The sequence below is a fragment of the Haliotis asinina genome, chromosome 9 (genome assembly GCF_037392515.1).
Source record: "Haliotis asinina isolate JCU_RB_2024 chromosome 9, JCU_Hal_asi_v2, whole genome shotgun sequence".
Classification (NCBI taxonomy): domain Eukaryota; kingdom Metazoa; phylum Mollusca; class Gastropoda; order Lepetellida; family Haliotidae; genus Haliotis; species Haliotis asinina.
The window spans coordinates 14,007,315-14,024,945 of NC_090288.1; the positions used below are offsets into that span (position 1 = coordinate 14,007,315).

The 17,631-nt window shown below is 37.8% G+C and overlaps 1 protein-coding gene across 2 annotated transcripts in view; it reads left to right on the forward strand.

Annotated features, from left to right (window-relative positions):
• The window catches only part of LOC137296690 (tudor domain-containing protein 1-like), a 91,246-nt gene extending 78,348 nt beyond the window's left edge, over nucleotides 1-12,898 (forward strand). For both annotated transcript variants that reach the window (XM_067828509.1, XM_067828511.1), the window contains exons 14-17: nucleotides 2,681-2,831; nucleotides 7,748-7,905; nucleotides 9,279-9,335; nucleotides 9,498-12,898. In XM_067828509.1, coding sequence (XP_067684610.1) covers nucleotides 2,681-2,831; nucleotides 7,748-7,905; nucleotides 9,279-9,335; nucleotides 9,498-9,666 — 535 coding nt within the window. In that variant the 3' untranslated portion in view covers nucleotides 9,667-12,898. The remainder of the gene's footprint in view (nucleotides 1-2,680; nucleotides 2,832-7,747; nucleotides 7,906-9,278; nucleotides 9,336-9,497) is intronic.
• Nucleotides 12,899-17,631: the final 4,733 nt, after the last annotated feature.

The window sequence follows — 17,631 nt, forward strand, 5'->3', positions numbered from 1 at the left end:
GGAGCACAAACTAATTCACACACTGCCAACTGGTCAACATTATTCGGCAATTACAGTTACAGAGCATTTACTTGTGAATCAAAATGAAGTGTAGTTGACAGAAAATAGTTATGTATGCAGTTGTTTTTTTTGGATAGAAATCTTATTTTGTTGTAGCTGGATGAGCACGTCACCAAACTGGTTTTGCAGTGGAAATAGTGAAATCATGCAAAGCCAAATCAAAGACATGTCAGATTGTTCCATGCATAAAAACCATCTGGCAGTACACAAATGCTGTTGGATAACCAAAGTTATTTTTTTAAATATGTTAAATTTATATGGAAAACCTTCAATCAAAACGACACAATGCTAGAATATATACTGTAAACAGCCAAATTTTTGTGACCGTTTAATTTTCGCGAACTTCATGTCAGACTTCACTACGCGAGAATAAAAACACGCGATAATATAGGTATATCATACACTCTATTCAGGTAAGTCAACAACACAAAAACAATACAGGTGTCATTGGTCAATCACGTGTCACCGCTGGGCTAATCTGGATTGACACGGCTCAGTCACGTTCTATTTTCATTGCTGTAACACCTAATTAAAAAGGATTAATTCTGAAATCAATTACATTAATTTGTTGTTAGATCACTTCGCAAATCTGTTTATTTTATAACAGCTCAATGGTCATGCACCTGCGTGTCGTGTAAAAACATTCAGAGACACCCCTGTAACAACATCACCTCGCGAAAATAAGAAGGCGCGAAAAGGTTTAGTGACCATCACTCGCGAAAATTTAAAGGCGAGGAAATAAGACAGTGTACATTATTGCTCTTGGTCAAAACTGGTTCCAGACACTATTTGTTTCTGATCAGTGCATCAGAATTCATCTCGTTATATTGTTTTATCTAAATCACAGGTAAATCATTGGGAAAAGTGTACACAACTATTCCTGGCCCTGTATATGAAACAGGTACACTCAGTAATCTTAAATCCCTGCATATAGACAATACCCAGCAAAATAAAGCTTAAATTGTCTGATGTTCGTTTGCAAATTTCATGTCTTCACTTACAAAGTCGTTTTCTTTTATTTATTCACGGGAATGATACAATGTCATTTTCTAAATAACTAAGATATTTTATGGATTAATCTTCTTTAACTGATGAGGGGATCTGTGTGAACCTGAAACGTTGTATGGAAAAGAATAGATTATAGATAATGAATCCGTCAAATATCTCGGTCATACATAACAATTTCTAAATGCAGCGAAAAGACATCAAAAAAAAAAGTGTTTTGACGAAAGCGTAAGTTGTAGATAAGTTGATACACTTATAGAGGTGGCTTGTTCTGGACCACAAAATTTGGCTTATCAACAGTAATATGCAATACATTAGGATAGTTTTGTGCATTATGAATCATATTTTCATAACCCTGCTTATGAAGTATAGTCCTTAAACTTTCTTACGTCCTGAAACTTTCTTACATCCCAGAGCATATCACTTTATCACTTTACATGCAGGGTTCAAACTTCACACACAAGTTATTTGCTATTTGAAGGTTTTTTTTATTCCTTTTGCAGAGGGTATTTTAATATGCTCTGTCCATCAGTGCACATTCATCTCTTCTGGACCAGAGCTTCAAAATTGTTCCCTATTTCTTCGCCAAACTTGGCAGATGGATAGATCTGATGGTGTACTGGTGCCTTTTGGCATTGTAGTTTTGTGAATATAATATCTTTTGCGTTCCATCTATGGCAACAAGTTCAACTTTGACTGAATCTGGTTGGTGCGCTCTTTTCAGGACCAGAACTTCAAAACTGTTCACTATTTCTTCACCAAACTTGGCACAAAGATAGATCTGATGGTGTCCTTGTGCCTTTTTATAGATTTGGATTTCTGATTAAAATACTTTTTGTGTTTCTTTGGCAACGTGTTCGAATTTGACTGAATTTGGTGGATGTGCTGTTTTACGGAGCAGAACTTTAAAACTTGAAGTTTGACCTAAACTCACCTCAACATTTGACATAATCATAACTAGTAGACATACTCAGAAGGAGTATTATGACATTGCGGGGGATACTGATGACTGTCTTCTTGTTGTTTTTTGCTGTTTCTATGGAAACACGACTTCGTGCTGTCAAGAAAAAAGTCTTGTGAGTTGCTGATCCTTCTCACCAAATATGTATGCTGTATATTGTCAAATTTTCTAGGTATCTATTTTTTAACTTTTTTCACAACCTCGAAAATATTGTATCCATGAATTTTTCTGAATTTTGGTTAGATTTTCCATCCATGAGTATTTCAACTGCTAGCAACCAATGACTTCCTAACATGTACACTTTTGACTCTGTAATGGCTGTCTACAACTAATCTTAATGTTTGGTGACCCTGAACAGCCTGAATGAACAAACAACAGAATTAAAATTATCTCAAATATTTATATATTTATACATTTTTGATTCCCAAACCTCGAAATTTAAGTCACTTAGAAAACTCTGGTGGTCTCAAACCCCAAAATTTTAATACCTTGAAAATTTCTCTGAATACGGTATATATCAGTATCATTCATTTCCTTGTTCCAGTGTAGGCAGTTTCAAGGCTGCCCCACTGCCCCTGTCATGTTTGAATTATCCATTAATGACTGTTTGAAGGTACATGTTTGCATCATAAATCATCTTTTCTTGTCACACAGTGCTAACTACAGGAACAAATCATTCAGTGACCGAGACATCACGCTGTTGGCACCGGGCCAAGCGATTGCAGCCAAGTTCAACAATGGAGATGTGGTTGGCTGGTACAGAGCAAAGGTCACTGATACTTCGCCGGAAGATGAAAAAGTGGAGGTTTGTGGCCCTGTGATGATTTGGCATAATTTGTCAATGTTAACACGTTATGCACTGTGGTGATGATCTCAAGGAGAATGTAAAATAAATAATCCTTGATCATTTATGCACACGTCCCTTGACATGTTCAGAATGTCCTTGCATATTCGATGGGAGTACCCTACATTCACAACAAACACCTGTTAAAGGCACAATGTCACACATTTTCAACAATATTTTGGCCTATGTTAAATACATGTATGTTTTAGGGTACATGCACTCACTTTGACTACCTGTTGATGCATATATAAAAGGCTTATTACCCCTTACAACATGAATAAAATCCATTATTTGAAACTTTGTGAAGAACGTTTCCCAAGCAGGTAACACTTGCCATATATGGAATGTAAACGATTGCTCCGTACATAAAAAACTGTTGCATGCTGCGTTGTCTTCGGTTTCCGTCACAAATTATGCTTTGAATTTTCATAAAAACCACTCCAAGGGACATAACTTTATTGTGTTCGCTTGAAATAATTTTCAGCAGCTTGAAGGCACAAGAGTCGATTTAATCCAGTGTTGCATTACTTCATTCAAACTTTTAGTTCAATATTGCAGTCTAAATACATAATGTTTTTATGAATAGATCATGCGGTAGTTTCCCTGACGGTTGATCGTGTTGTTAAGAAAAATGCATTATGTATATTTAGAGAGGTGTTTGAAATTTTCCTGGTCTTCAGCAACCCTTGCTTGTCATAAGAGTTTACTATTAGAGTTGGAGTTAGCTTGGTTGACACATGTCATCATTTCATAATTGTATAAAAATGGCTGTCAGAATGCTAATAACAAACATTGGTTCTAGCAAAATAAAATTAACGGTCTCTGAGTTTGTCATAATTGTATGCCTCAGTTAATGAAGGTTATGCATCTGTTACTCACCTGTTTGACCACCAAGTGACCAGTATATATTTGGTTAATAAATATTTGAATTTTAGTTTGTAGTCCAAAGAGTATTTTGCAAAAATGATAGTTTCAGGATTAATGACACCAGTTATGAAAAGCTACTTTTTTGCTGAAATCTGTCAAATCCTTATAAAGGTGATCTACAGTGTTGTGTTTATCTGGACTTCCAGGTGTGTGTTGTCGCCACAGGTCACCTGACAGAGTCCAGTAAAGAACTCAGATAAACCTGGTGTTCTCTATGCACCATAGCATCGTTGATCATACAGGCATGTCATTAAAGGCTGCATGAAACACTTCCAATGTACACAGCGAAAGTACAGTAACAGCTGATGCTGTGATGATTAATTACCTGCCCATGTAGGTTCAAACCAGCATGCTCATAAACACATTTATCAAGGAGGGAATATTGAATTTGTGATTAGAGTGAACACTCACAATGCCATTTTGCTGAACTGTGTTCAGTCCCCCCTGGATTTTGCAGCAATTTTGTTAACACACAATTCTGCACCCTATTTTTCAATATTCTTCAAAACATTCTGCAGTTAAAACATTTAGAAACAAAAACAAAAACATTATACAGAGCTAAGAGTTTCATTCTCAAACACAGATATAAGTTTATAATAAGTTTATATAAGTTAATTTGACAGTACACATCACATCTTGAGTAAGTTTGATGACAAAGCATCCACACCTTTTTCTGTGTTTGAGAAATAAACATTTACTGAAAGTTATTTCCCTCCTCTCATTCGTAACTTTGATGCAGACGAACAACTTCCAGTTTCATGCAAATAACAATTTTATATTTAAATGAAATATGAAATAATAATGTAAAAATGATTGATTTTGAGAATGTAATTACAGTGTCAAATTCATCTAATATTATTTGAAAGATGCCTAAAACATGCTTTAATAATAAAGTATCTTTAAGCATGATTATTTTGAAAATGTTGTCACAGTCAATTTGTCAGTTCGTTTTATGTGTAACCGATCCTACTTTTGACATTAACCGTACTTTTTATTTCGGCTGTCAGTCAGTTTTCACTCAGTGTTTAAAATAAACAAATTTTAAAATACGTGACAGAAAAGTGGCAAATTCTGCATGGATTCTGCATGGATTCTGCAGGAAAATGCGTTTACCTCAGACCAGACGTTTTTCTGCATGGAAAGGTAAGTTCCGTGATTGTTCCTGCAACCGCAGAATCCAGGAGAGACGGTATGATGTATCAATAGTGTATCAATAAGACTCCATACACAGTTCTTCCTTAGTCAGCATTTTTCAGTTGTGTGAAGCCTTGTTTTACTCCGGTACAAACTTTGTTTCAGCTTTGACAATGTGTGGTTCTCATTTTCTTCCCACACAATTTACTTGTCATATCTTTCTACAAACCTGTGTCCCATCAAAGTTGTTAAGGAGGCAAAGTTCTTGAGTCTAATTTTCGACTCACATTTAACTTTTCTCCCCCATATCAAGTCCCTAAAAATAAATGCCTGAAGGCACCGGATTTATTAAAAGTCGTTTCTAATTCAAAGTGGGGAGGGGATTAAGCTGCCCTCCTCCACTTATACAGATCACTTGGCCGCTCAAAACTTGACTATGGTTGCATCGTCTATGGTGGAGCCTGCAAAAGCAACCTGAAACTATTAGATTCTGTCCATCACCAAGGTCTAAGACTTTGTCTTGGGTCCTTCAGAACCTCACTTGTTGACAGTCTATACGTTGAGGCTGATGAACCATCTCTTACACAACGCCGTATAAAATTGTCCTTACAATATATTGCTAAATTATACTCTAATGAATCTAACCCTGCCTATAAATGTGTGTTCAGTCCACTTTATGAGGATTTGTACGACAAGAAGTCTTCTCTTGTTCCACCTCTAGGGCACAGAATTAAACCCTTTCTTTCTTCGGCTGACATTGCGCTGGAAAACATAGCTCCTTCCTGTCTTCTTTCTTCTCCTCCTTGGCAGTTGGTTAGACCACAAGTCGACCTAACATTAACTTCATTTAAAGAATCCGAAACTAATGAATTACAATATGAACAAGAATATGATCAATTAAAAAGAAAATATAGCAATTACAAACCCTTATTTACAGATGGATCCAAGGACAGTGGTGCAGTAGCTTGTGCCACTGTCATTGGATCCAGAACAATATCTTCTAGAATTCCAGACAACAGCTTTATTTTTTACTGCAGAAGCAAACGCATACACTGATTATAAAGCTATCATTAGGTCTTACATCTGTGATCTGATGCAGAAGAGGTGAGACACTCAAGTAGGTATCAACAAATTACATGAAATAAAACCCTACATTGGTTACACCTACTTGGGTTGTCAGTCCAGATTTGAAAAGGTCATCATGCGACGATGTTGTATTGACCCCACACAATATACTCATGAATATTTGCTTAAAGGTGAAGATCTTTCGTTTTGTATCCCTTGTGATGAAAGAATCACAGTCAAGCATGTTTTGCTTGACTGTGTTGAATATTCCATCACAAGGGATAACTTTTTTAAATCAAGAACTATGAAGGATCTTTTTAGTAATTTAATCATTGTGTTTTTAAAAGAATTAGACCTGTTACATGACTTTTAAATAGATAAATATTTTATGATTGGAAGTTGAATTGGCAACTAAGATTGTTAGTTACTGTATCCTCGAAGGGGGTTGAAGTACCGTAAAATTATTGTCCTCCTGAGAGGGTACGTAAGTCCCAAAACAGTTGAAGTCAGATTTAATCTTCCACGTTTTTAGTCGTAGAATACGTGTCATTTTAAATTGTGTCTAATTTTGCATACAGTTGCCATCTACAGTGGCGATCTATGACCTGTTTTTATATTGTACAGTCCAAATAGTGATACTATTATTTTTTAAGTTTCCACGCTAGTTTTAAATACTAACTGTGATAATCTAGTGGTTATACTGTCCTTCATCGACAGGTTCTTCATAATATGCATATATATTTCACGTATGTTCTCGTCACGATATGGCTGCAATATTGCCGATGTGACGTTAAATATTAACTCACTCATTCACTCACTCACTCACTCACTCACTCACTCACTCACTCACTCACAAACCTGTGTTCTAATAAGGCCCTTTCATGGTGCAAGTGTTCAGGATTCGTGATTGGTTACAATCAGATTTAGTCGTGCAATCAGTGATGTTTCAGGAGTGATTTAGCTTCAGGAAAACTATAACCTCTTCTAGGGTGCAATGCGCAAACATTTTTGTCTAGTCCGAACCCAGTCTTTTAATGGTGGATCAGTCGTCTCCATTGCCTTTGTTGACAACGGACAAACTAGCCATTTTAATTGTCAAGTGTGTCACAAGTCCCAGACAAAGGAGGGATATTTGTGACCCCATATTTGCTTGTATTATTCAAGTTGGATCTGATTTCTTGTCCACAAGGGGATTTTATGAGAACCAGGACATTAAGGCATATTAGAACAGGAAATATGACAAGTAACCTCTGAGGGAAGAGAATGGGTTTAACTGTGCCTGAACATTTGCTTACAGGGTTTATCTCGCCTGGTACTCACCGTGGGAATGGCGGGATGGGGGTGGGAGTTGATAAACAAGAATTATTTGGCTTAGAGTTTGGTACTCAGTGTTTGAGTGGGTTATCCATGTCAAACTGCTGCATGGTATCTCAGTGTAGGGGCAGATTCAGGATTTTGGAGAAGCTGGCCTGCACACCTATCAACATGTCCAAAGACTGAGGGGAAGTGCCATTATTGGAAGAAGGGGTGGAGGTGCGCACCCCTCCCCTTGTGGATCTGCCTCTCCGTTTGTATTTTAGTGTACAACCTCAGTTTGTCTCGACCACTACAAGCACATGCACATGAATAATCTTGAATGTTACTTTGACCCACCACTGCCCCTTTCATCCCCACCACAACACACAAACACCTCATGTATGAGGATCAGGTATTTGGTATCAATATTTGAAACTTTGATGTTATTTGTGAAGGTGTTCTTCGTTGACTTCGGCCACACAGAGTGGTTGAGTGAACGTGACATCCAGACCTTAGAAGACCAGTTCCTCCACCTCACCCCCCAGGCTATTGAGTGTTTCCTGATGGACACGGACCCAGCGGGGCAGGAGGGTCAGTGGACGGAGGAGTCCAGGTGAGTCGGGACCACGTTGTAACATTTCACTGATTCTGTGGGGACAGTGGGTAGCCTTGTTGTTAGAACATTCAATGGTCAAGCCGAAGACCTGGGTTTGATTCCCCACATTGGTACAATGTGTAAAGCCCATTATGATATGCTGGAATATTTCTAAAACCGGCATAAAACTAAATTCACTCACTTCCTGACCCTGCTTGTCAGTGGGTTTAGTTTTATGCCTCACTCAGCAAGATTGTAGCTATATGGCAAAAGTCTGTAAATAATTTAGTCCAGATTAGATAATCTGGTGATCAACATCATGAGCATCAATCTACGCAGTTTGATATGGTGACGTGTCAACCAAACGAGCCTGGCAGTCTCATTCTGTTTGTCACCTCTTACGACAACATGGGCAACTGAAGATAAATTCTTATCAGGATCTTCAAGGGTGACCCTTTATGTGTTGGTGTACTATTATTTATAACAGACGTGTGTCCCTGCTGCCTTTCTGAATGCATTCTGAATGCACTCTTAGCAATACCTGACAGCACAAATGTACCTAACTGCTTAAGCAAGCAATGCTTGATATTAACTATTTTGACTATTTCATAATCACCCATGGAGATCCCCAGAAGAATTGGTTTTCAGTAATCCATGTTTGCCACAAGAGATGATTATTGAGATCAGGCTTGTCAGACTGGCTTTCTTGGTTAGCACATATCATTGTATTCCAATTGTGTAGCTTGAAGACCATTATGGAGATCACTGGATTGTCTGGTCAGATTGCCATATAGCTGGAAAACTGCTGTGTCCCATATTTAACTCTGAGCAAGCCAAATACTTGGTAATTCACAATTTTCAGAAATCTTCAGGAGTTCAGAACCCTGGAAGCCTTCTTCAGCGATTGCAGAACTCTCTCATCCTTTCTTCAGTGTTGTACATTGCTAAGCTTGGGTACATTTGTATTTTCTAGCCTGCGTTTTTCAACAAAACCCCCTCAACACTAGTGGTTTCTCATTCTCATGTCTGTTTACCGTGTCAGCTGGCTTGTAAATATGTGGATCGATGGTCATTTCAACTTTATTTACAGAGAATATGCATTAAAAACAAGGAAACAAGATACAAATGGTCTTTATTTCAAATATTAACAGTTATTTCGGACTAAATATGAAATTTTCTTGTGAAGTGCTGGGATGGCTATCAAACACCGGTTGACATCGTCATTGGAAACTGAAAGCAAAACAGCTGGGAAATACATAAGATCTTATACCCCAATTATAATGCGACCCCACTTCCTGACCCCCTCATTCTAGGCACGAAAAACTTGCATTATATGGGTGTATATACGGTAATAGCTTCAGACAGTTATCAAGTGTTTTTTGACATTACAGGACCTTTTTCCGTGAGCTGGTTGATGGGAAAACATTGGTAGCTCTGATCAGGATGAAGTAAGTCTTTGTACTATTCCTGAATTTTGTCAGTAACGCACAATAAAGATACCTTCCAGATTACAATGTGTGAAGCCTATTTCTTGTCATATTGATGGAAAGTGGCATAAAACCATACTCACTCACAAAACTATCATGCTCTACTTTTGCCTTTGCTTCCAGATCGTGGAGTGGCTGTCTACACGTGGATCTGTATGACACGACAGGAAACATGGACATCAACATTGCGGAGGAGTTAGTGAAGGCTAAACATGCTCAGAGACCCTGTGTTGAACTGCCTGTCAGAGTGAAACCGCAAGGCAACTCACCCATCACTTATGTCCCAGGTTAACGACAAAACCAGCTAGGTTTCACCTGTTGAAGGTGCTAAGAGCAATCTCCATGACACTTTTACTTTTTACAAGGTTGTTCATTAAATTTTATGTAAAATGTCGAAAAGAGAAGACAGATAATTGAAACCTTCCAGTAAGTCTCAGCATTGCTAGATACCAAAACAAAATTGTTTGGTGTTTTGGGGATTTTTTGTTTATTTTTTATAAGAGTGCATAGCTTGCCAAAATATATGTTGTCAAAAGATTATATATTTTTCTAAATTCAGATATTTTGCTATTTTCTCAAAATAACACAACTTGAAATGTGTACAAGCGCCAACTGCCAATGCAAAACATTGTTAAAACTGTTATATGGTCACTGATGATAGCCTTTGGTTATGGCAGTGATAAAACTAAATATCATTTGGTGGCATCAGGGTTGCTATGGTAACCTCTAGAGTGTTGAGATCATCCTCTTTTGTAATATAATCCTTGTGGCTTGACACTAGGTATTAACAACTATAATCCGGTGGTGATCAGAGCAATTGTGTCGTCGTTACTGAGGGTATGGATGATACATGTTACAATCTCATTAACAGTCACCCCTACAGTTCCTCCCTTCCTCTCCTCATCAACTATACTGGAACCCTCGAAGATCCGGGTTAGAAGTGATCTTCAATAACCCATGTTTGTAGTTACAGCTGACTAGCGGGATCATGTGGTCAGGCTCGCTGAATTGGTTGACATATGTCATTGTATACTAACTATGTAGATCGATGCTCATGCTGTTGATCACTGGATTGTCTGGTCCAGAATGTTATTTACAGACCGCTGCCATGTAGCTGAAACATTGCTGTGTGTGGTGTTAGGCCATAAACCAACCAATCATAGTCTTTTTAGGAGGTACAGCTTAGTGGTTAAAGTGTTCACTCCTTGTGCCAAAGACAGGGGTTCAAATCCCTACATGGGACACAGCATCAAGCCTATTTCTCATGTCCCTTACCATGACATTGCTGGGATATTGCAAAAAAGCAGCATAAACCCTAGCTTACTCAATTTAAGACAAGAGAAATCATTCAATATAATAGTATTAGTTCCATGTGTGAATTTCAGAGGATATATGTATGTGTGTTTACTTGAGCATTTGTCTGAACACATGTGTGTATCGCCCTGATTTCTCAAAACAAACTGAAGTTTTTATTCAAATTTCAAAATGAGATTGACAATTTCGAACAGCTGAATTTCTAATCAACTGCATTTCTTAAATCAAAAAGCCAAAATAACTCAAGCAACCTATCTACCAAACTTAAATTGTCTGCTACGTTTGAGTTAAATATTGATTTCAGTTTATTCCATGAAATGCATTTTCCTGCATGTTCACAAATTTGAGTAAATGTGTTGATTTAAGTCAAAACTCACACTTAAGTTTGTTTCAAGAAATCGAGGTGGATATGTATTGTGAGTTGGCACAGGCACATGTGTATGTTAACATTCAGTATGTTTAAATGGATGCTTGATGTTTGTGAAAGTATGCAATACGGGTCATGACACTGCTCCTCAACGTATCACATCACCACATGCTAGTGTAAGTACTAGTAACAGTCCAAGGATATCTCTGTATCTTCCAAGGAGAGTCATGAGTCAAACCTGTTTTTATCTGGTGCAAAATTTGTCAGTTCATTATTTCATGCGGTTTTCTGTAATACAGTTATAACACTGCCCTCAAAGCATCATATCACAACATGCAAGTCTAAGGATATCTCTTTGTGTTTCAAAGAGAGTCATGACTCGTACCAGTGTTTGTCAAGTGCAACAATGTTATTACCTAAGATTGCACTAGGTGCAAGTATTCTTCTTGTGGTGTGTATCACTTCTAAACAACTTTCAAAAGAGTTTATGTTGATGATACTTGCCACAACTGAAGCATGATGCGACATTGTACAACATCCAGTTTTTACCAGCTTGCACCCTGTTCAAATTAATATTTTTCAGTTCCAAGAACTCAGACTTCACCTGAAAAATGGAAGGATGAGTACCTGGGCTATCAGACCCAGAGAAATTCTGTGATGATGTTCTAAATCATAACACCAAAACTGGAGCATTAGATGTAAATTTTATGTTCATCAGTAGGTGCAACATGTTTTTGTCTAGTGCAACAAGGTTATTGGCCAAGGTTTCACCGAGTGCAAGTATCTTCTTTGAGTGGCCCATGGAAGATGGTGTGATGAACAACAGGGAGTGTTCTATGGATATACAACTTGTTATTTATTAAAGTGAGCGAAGTTTTTATGTAGCTGATAACACGTGTGAGATAATCTGTTAGCGTCAACACAATTTGAATAACATTGCTCACATTAGTAATAAAGAAGTTCTGTATCCATAGAACTCCCCCATTATTGAATACCAACAGGCTTCATTTCCTCAAACCTGAAGTTGCATAAATGCTCAGGATATCTTTGTATGTTTCTCTGTATGTGAGCGTGTGTCATTTAGATGAATGTGGACATGAGTACAAAATAGAATTGTCTGTTCTTTTAACACAACACCACAACCAAGGCAAATTTTTTTTTTACCCTAATGAAAACTTGTGTGTTTTATCAAAGTGTATTTGTATATACGTTGGAGTAGGTCTTTGTGTGACCTTTTATGTGGATTTACATGCCAACAGACCACGTTTTGAGAAGTGTTACCTTATATCACCCAAATCTGTTTATTTCAGAAATTATATAAAATCAAGTAAAGTTTAAATTGGGATGGAACCCGTAATTGTTTTACTTTTTTTAATCTTTTATTTTATGAAATGAAACATTAAAATATTTTTAAGTGAATACTTTTAGCATACATGTTCAAAGTGTGAACATTGGTTGCTATTATGTGGAACTTGAATGAAGGAATTCTGATAAATTCACTTCCTTTGCTTGTGTTTGGTGATTTTATTGACTTTTGATATTTGTTTTATGACATTATGTATCTGTCAGTCTTTACATATGACACAAGTTTGCCAACTCCATCATCTTAGGACAATTTGAAATGCAGAGTTAACTCCCTTAGGTGTCCTAGATCATGGGTCCAATTTTCTGGTTATGTTTTTATTCTTGGATTTTAGGCATTATGAACGTGTACTGGGGTTTACCTCAGTGATAAACATGGAACATCTGCAGTGGAAACAAAATCTAGTCATGTTGTACATTGTGACATCATTTGTCCCTGAAGTGTATTTCATATTCTTGTAAATAAACAAGGAGTATCTGATGGTTGTTTTCGTCGGTAATGTTTCTCATAGTTGAGTTTTGCCATGGTTTGGCCACTTACAATAGGTTTGGTATCCTAGTGGTTAAAGCATTCACACATTATGCCGAAGGCCTGGGTACAATGTGTAGAGTCCATTTCTTGTGTCCCCTGCTGTGATGTTGCTGGAATGTTGGTGATAGTTGCATAAAACCCAACTCACTCACTAGCTAACCACTCACATGAGGGGAAGTTGTGAATGAATGCCACCTTTCAGTCTTTGGACAGCATTTAAAAGTAAGAAGTAAAGCATTGGAAAGTGATGCTCATAAAGGTGAGAAAGTATGGATGTCAGCATCTTTATTTTGAGGAGCAGGACATTTTTGAGTACGTTCCTGCTCTGTTAGGGGACGGAAAACAATAGGAAAGTAGATAGATATAAAAGAACATGTGAAACAAGTATGAAGATAACAAGGGAAGACAGTTGACTGGTGATGGCAGTGAACAAATATCGTAAGATAACAATGGTGGAGTTTTAACGAGGAAAGTAACATTGCAGGGGATTTAACAACTGAGGATTTAACAAGAGAAGTGACAACAGTGAGGATTTAACAAGAGAAGTAACCACATGTTATTTCGATTTAACAATCGAAATAACAATGGTTGGGATTTATAAGGGAACTAGAATCTAGCAGTGGTGGGGATTTAACAATGGTGAGGGTTTAAGAAGGGAAGTAACTATGGTGGGGATTAAACAATTGTAGGGATTTAACAATGGTGAGGGTTTGACAAGAGTATTAATGGTGGGAATTTTAAAGGGAAGTAACAATGGTAGAATTTTAAAGCAAAGTAACAATGGTGGGGATTTAGCAAGGGAAGTAACAATGTGGGGATTTAAGGGAAGTAACAATGGTGATGATTTTAAAGGGAAGTAACGATGGTGATGATTTTAAAGGGAAGTAACAATGGTGGGGATTTAGCAAGGGGAGTAACAATGTGGGGATTTAAGGGAAGTAACATTGGTGATGATTTTAAAGGGAAGTAACGATGGTGATGATTTTAAAGGGAAGTAACAGTGGTGGGGATTTAGCAAGTGAAGTAACGATGGTGATGATTTTAAAGGGAAGTAACAATGGTGATGATTTGAAAGGGAAGTAACGATGGTGATGATTTTAAAGGGAAGTAACGATGGTGATGATTTAAAAAGGAAGTAACAGTGGTGGGAATATGAAAGGTAAGTAACAATGGTGGGGATTAAAGAGGGAAGTAACAATGGTGGGGATTTAGCAAGGGAAGTCACGATGGTGATGATTTTAAAGGGAAGTAACGATGGTTTGGATTTAGTAAGGGAAGTAATGATGGTGATGATTTTAAAGGGAAGTAACAATGGTGATGATTTCGAAGGGAAGTAACGATGGTGATGATTTTAAAGGGAAGTAACGATGGTGATGATTTAAAAAGGAAGTAACAGTGGTGGGAATATGAAAGGTAAGTAACAATGGTGGGGATTAAAGAGGGAAGTAACAATGGTGGGGATTTAGCAAGGGAAGTCACGATGGTGATGATTTTAAAGGGAAGTAACGATGGTTTGGATTTAGTAAGGGAAGTAATGATGGTGATGATTTTAAAGGGAAGTAACAATGGTGATGATTTCGAAGGGAAGTAACGATGGTGGGGATTTAAGGGAAGTAACAATGGTGATGATTTTAAAGGGAAGTAACGATGGTGATGATTTTAAAGGTAAGTAACATTGGTGGGGATTTAGCAAGTGAAGTAACGATGGTGATGATTTTAAAGGGAAGTAACAATGGTGATGATTTTAAAGGGGAGTAACGATGGTGATGATTTTAAAGGGAAGTAACAATGGTGATGATTTTAAAGGTAAGTAACGATGTTGATGATTTAAAAAGGAAGTAACAGTGGTGGGAATATGAAAGGTAAGTAACAATGGTGGGGATTAAAGAGGGAAGTAACAATGGTGGGGATTTAGCAAGGGAAGTAACGATGGTGATGATTTTAAAGGGAAGTAACGATGGTGATGATTTAAAAAGGAAGTAACAGTGGTGGGAATATGAAAGGTAAGTAACAATGGTGGGGATTAAAGAGGGAAGTAACGATGGTGGGTATTTAAGGGAAGTAACAATGGTGATGATTTTAAAGGGAAGTAACGATGGTGATGATTTTAAAGGTAAGTAACATTGGTGGGGATTTAGCAAGTGAAGTAACGATGGTGATGATTTTAAAGGGAAGTAACAATGGTGATGATTTGAAAGGGAAGTAACGATGGTGATGATTTTAAAGGTAAGTAACATTGGTGGGGATTTAGCAAGTGAAGTAACGATGGTGATGATTTTAAAGGGAAGTAACAATGGTGATGATTTTAAAGGGGAGTAACGATGGTGATGATTTTAAAGGGAAGTAACAATGGTGATGATTTTAAAGGTAAGTAACGATGTTGATGATTTAAAAAGGAAGTAACAGTGGTGGGAATATGAAAGGTAAGTAACAATGGTGGGGATTTAGCAAGGGAAGTAACGATGGTGATGATTTTAAAGGGAAGTAACAATGGTGATGATTTTAAAGGGAAGTAACAATGGTGGGGATTTAGCAAGGGAAGTAACAATGTGGGGATTTAAGGGAAGTAAGAATGGTGATGATTTTAAAGCGAAGTAACAATGGTGATGATTTTAAAGGGAAGTAACAATGGTGATGATTTAAAAAGGAAGTAACAGTGGTGGATATTTAAGGAATATAATAGTGGGGATTTGACAATGGTAAGTACTTGACAAGGGAAATCAGAAGGTAATGAGCACTGATTGGTGATGACAATAGACAGATAAACGCCACGGATTAATCCAGGCATCAACGAGATAACAACAAAGGGTTCTTAACAAGGGAAGCCGGTGGCTAATATAGCTGATTGATAATGGCAATGATAAATTGAAGCCAGTAATTAATCCAGTCATGAATCATCCTGAAGGTGATAAGCATTGGTGACATGGAAGCCAGCACAGGTAATCAAATTAATAAATCTCAGGAGCTTCCGTGGCCATGGTAGATAGCTGGATGGGATCTCCGGATGTCCATGGCCTCTTGTAGTAGAACTTGACATCTATAAATTCTTGCTTTAAATGACTGCGATAGAAAGGGAGGGAATACAGGTAATATAACCGGGATTGGTTGGTGCTTCCAGGTAAATACTGCCCCCAGTGTGTTACCGTGGAGCGAGTTGTATCAGGGATACTCTACAACCATATAGGCTCCCTGGTTGTATGGATGTCAAGGTCTTAATTATGCGGAACATGATGATTCAGAGTGTAATTTTAATCCGTCATCAGATGGATCATGGCATGAGGCAGCGAACATTTGATTTGTCTGAATCCCTAAACAGAACATTGAATAAATGGAAGCCAGCACTTGACAACCGAACACTTAAAGATCACATGCAACGTATAACACAACTTTGCAGATTCTGGTACCTTTCGCTATGCACTTACCGAAACAAATCATCAAAAATGCCAATTCAACCTATAGAGTTGAAAAAAAAACGCGATTAAAAAAAGACCCGCGAAATCGGAGTTCAAACGATTCACTAAAATTCTCACAGCGTTGTGGGAAAACGTGGTTTCAACAGCAGCTGCGCTGCGCCCATAACGCACGCGCAGTGAATAGGTGAATAGGAATAGAGCTTGAAACAGTATACATGCCGAGAGTATGAGGTCGTGAGCAGTAGTCTAATCTTGGTTGTGTACACAAACAAGTAAATAATCTACATAAATAGTTGTTGATTGTGGTAAGCAACCACTGTCACTGAGAAAGCTCAATGTCTGGTTTATTGACACCTCTATGTCTGCCTGCCTCTCTGCTAAGAACAGTATGCAATACACAGCTTCAAACATTGACCACATGCTGTTTGAACTTACACCTATCAGGCTATACGCCATAAACAAAATAAATTGATTTATGACTTGTGCACTCGTGTCCTGTCTCTGCCACATTATGTAATTAGGCAGGTGTGATACTTGTACACAGGGCATGCTTTTATGTCTGTGGGTTGCAAACAAACTACATCCAATTTCCTCGGATGACTGGATCTGACGGAAACTGGTGCAAACTCTTGTCAGTTTCGGGTCCTGCTTTGTACTTGGACGGATGACAGGTTCCAGCCATGCAGTAGTTCACCACCCGCTATGACTGGGTTCGGTCTCCCAAGGACTTCGTTTCGAGGGAAGTACGCCCAAGTACAAAATATTGCACTTTTGAATCTCGATTGTACGCTAAAAATGTGTTTATTTATTTTTTTACAAGCGGCAATGTATATTATATGTCATGAATAAGTGACAATTGTGTTTAATTATTTTTGATTTCTTGGTTGTATGTTAGGTTAAGTAGCGCTGAATAGAAGCCATCACGTAATGGAAAATGTCTAGACTAACCATATTGGACTTTGAACCTGACTGACAAGCCAACAGCCCAGGAAGGACTCAGCAGATCTGCCCCACCACTGAGTGAGTGAGTGAGTGAGTGAGTGAGTGAGTGAGTGAGTGAGTGAGTGAGTGAGTGAGTGAGTGAGTGAGTGAGTGAGTGAGTGAGTGAGTGAGTGAGTGAGTTTTCAAAAGGGGAAATGCTGACGCTTACAACTTTTGGTTTAAACATATTTTTGTTTCAAAATGTTCTGAAATCTGGATAGGCGAACACACCAAGAAGCTTACATTAACGCCGCTCCAGTACATTAAAGTGTTCCAATAGGTGGACAT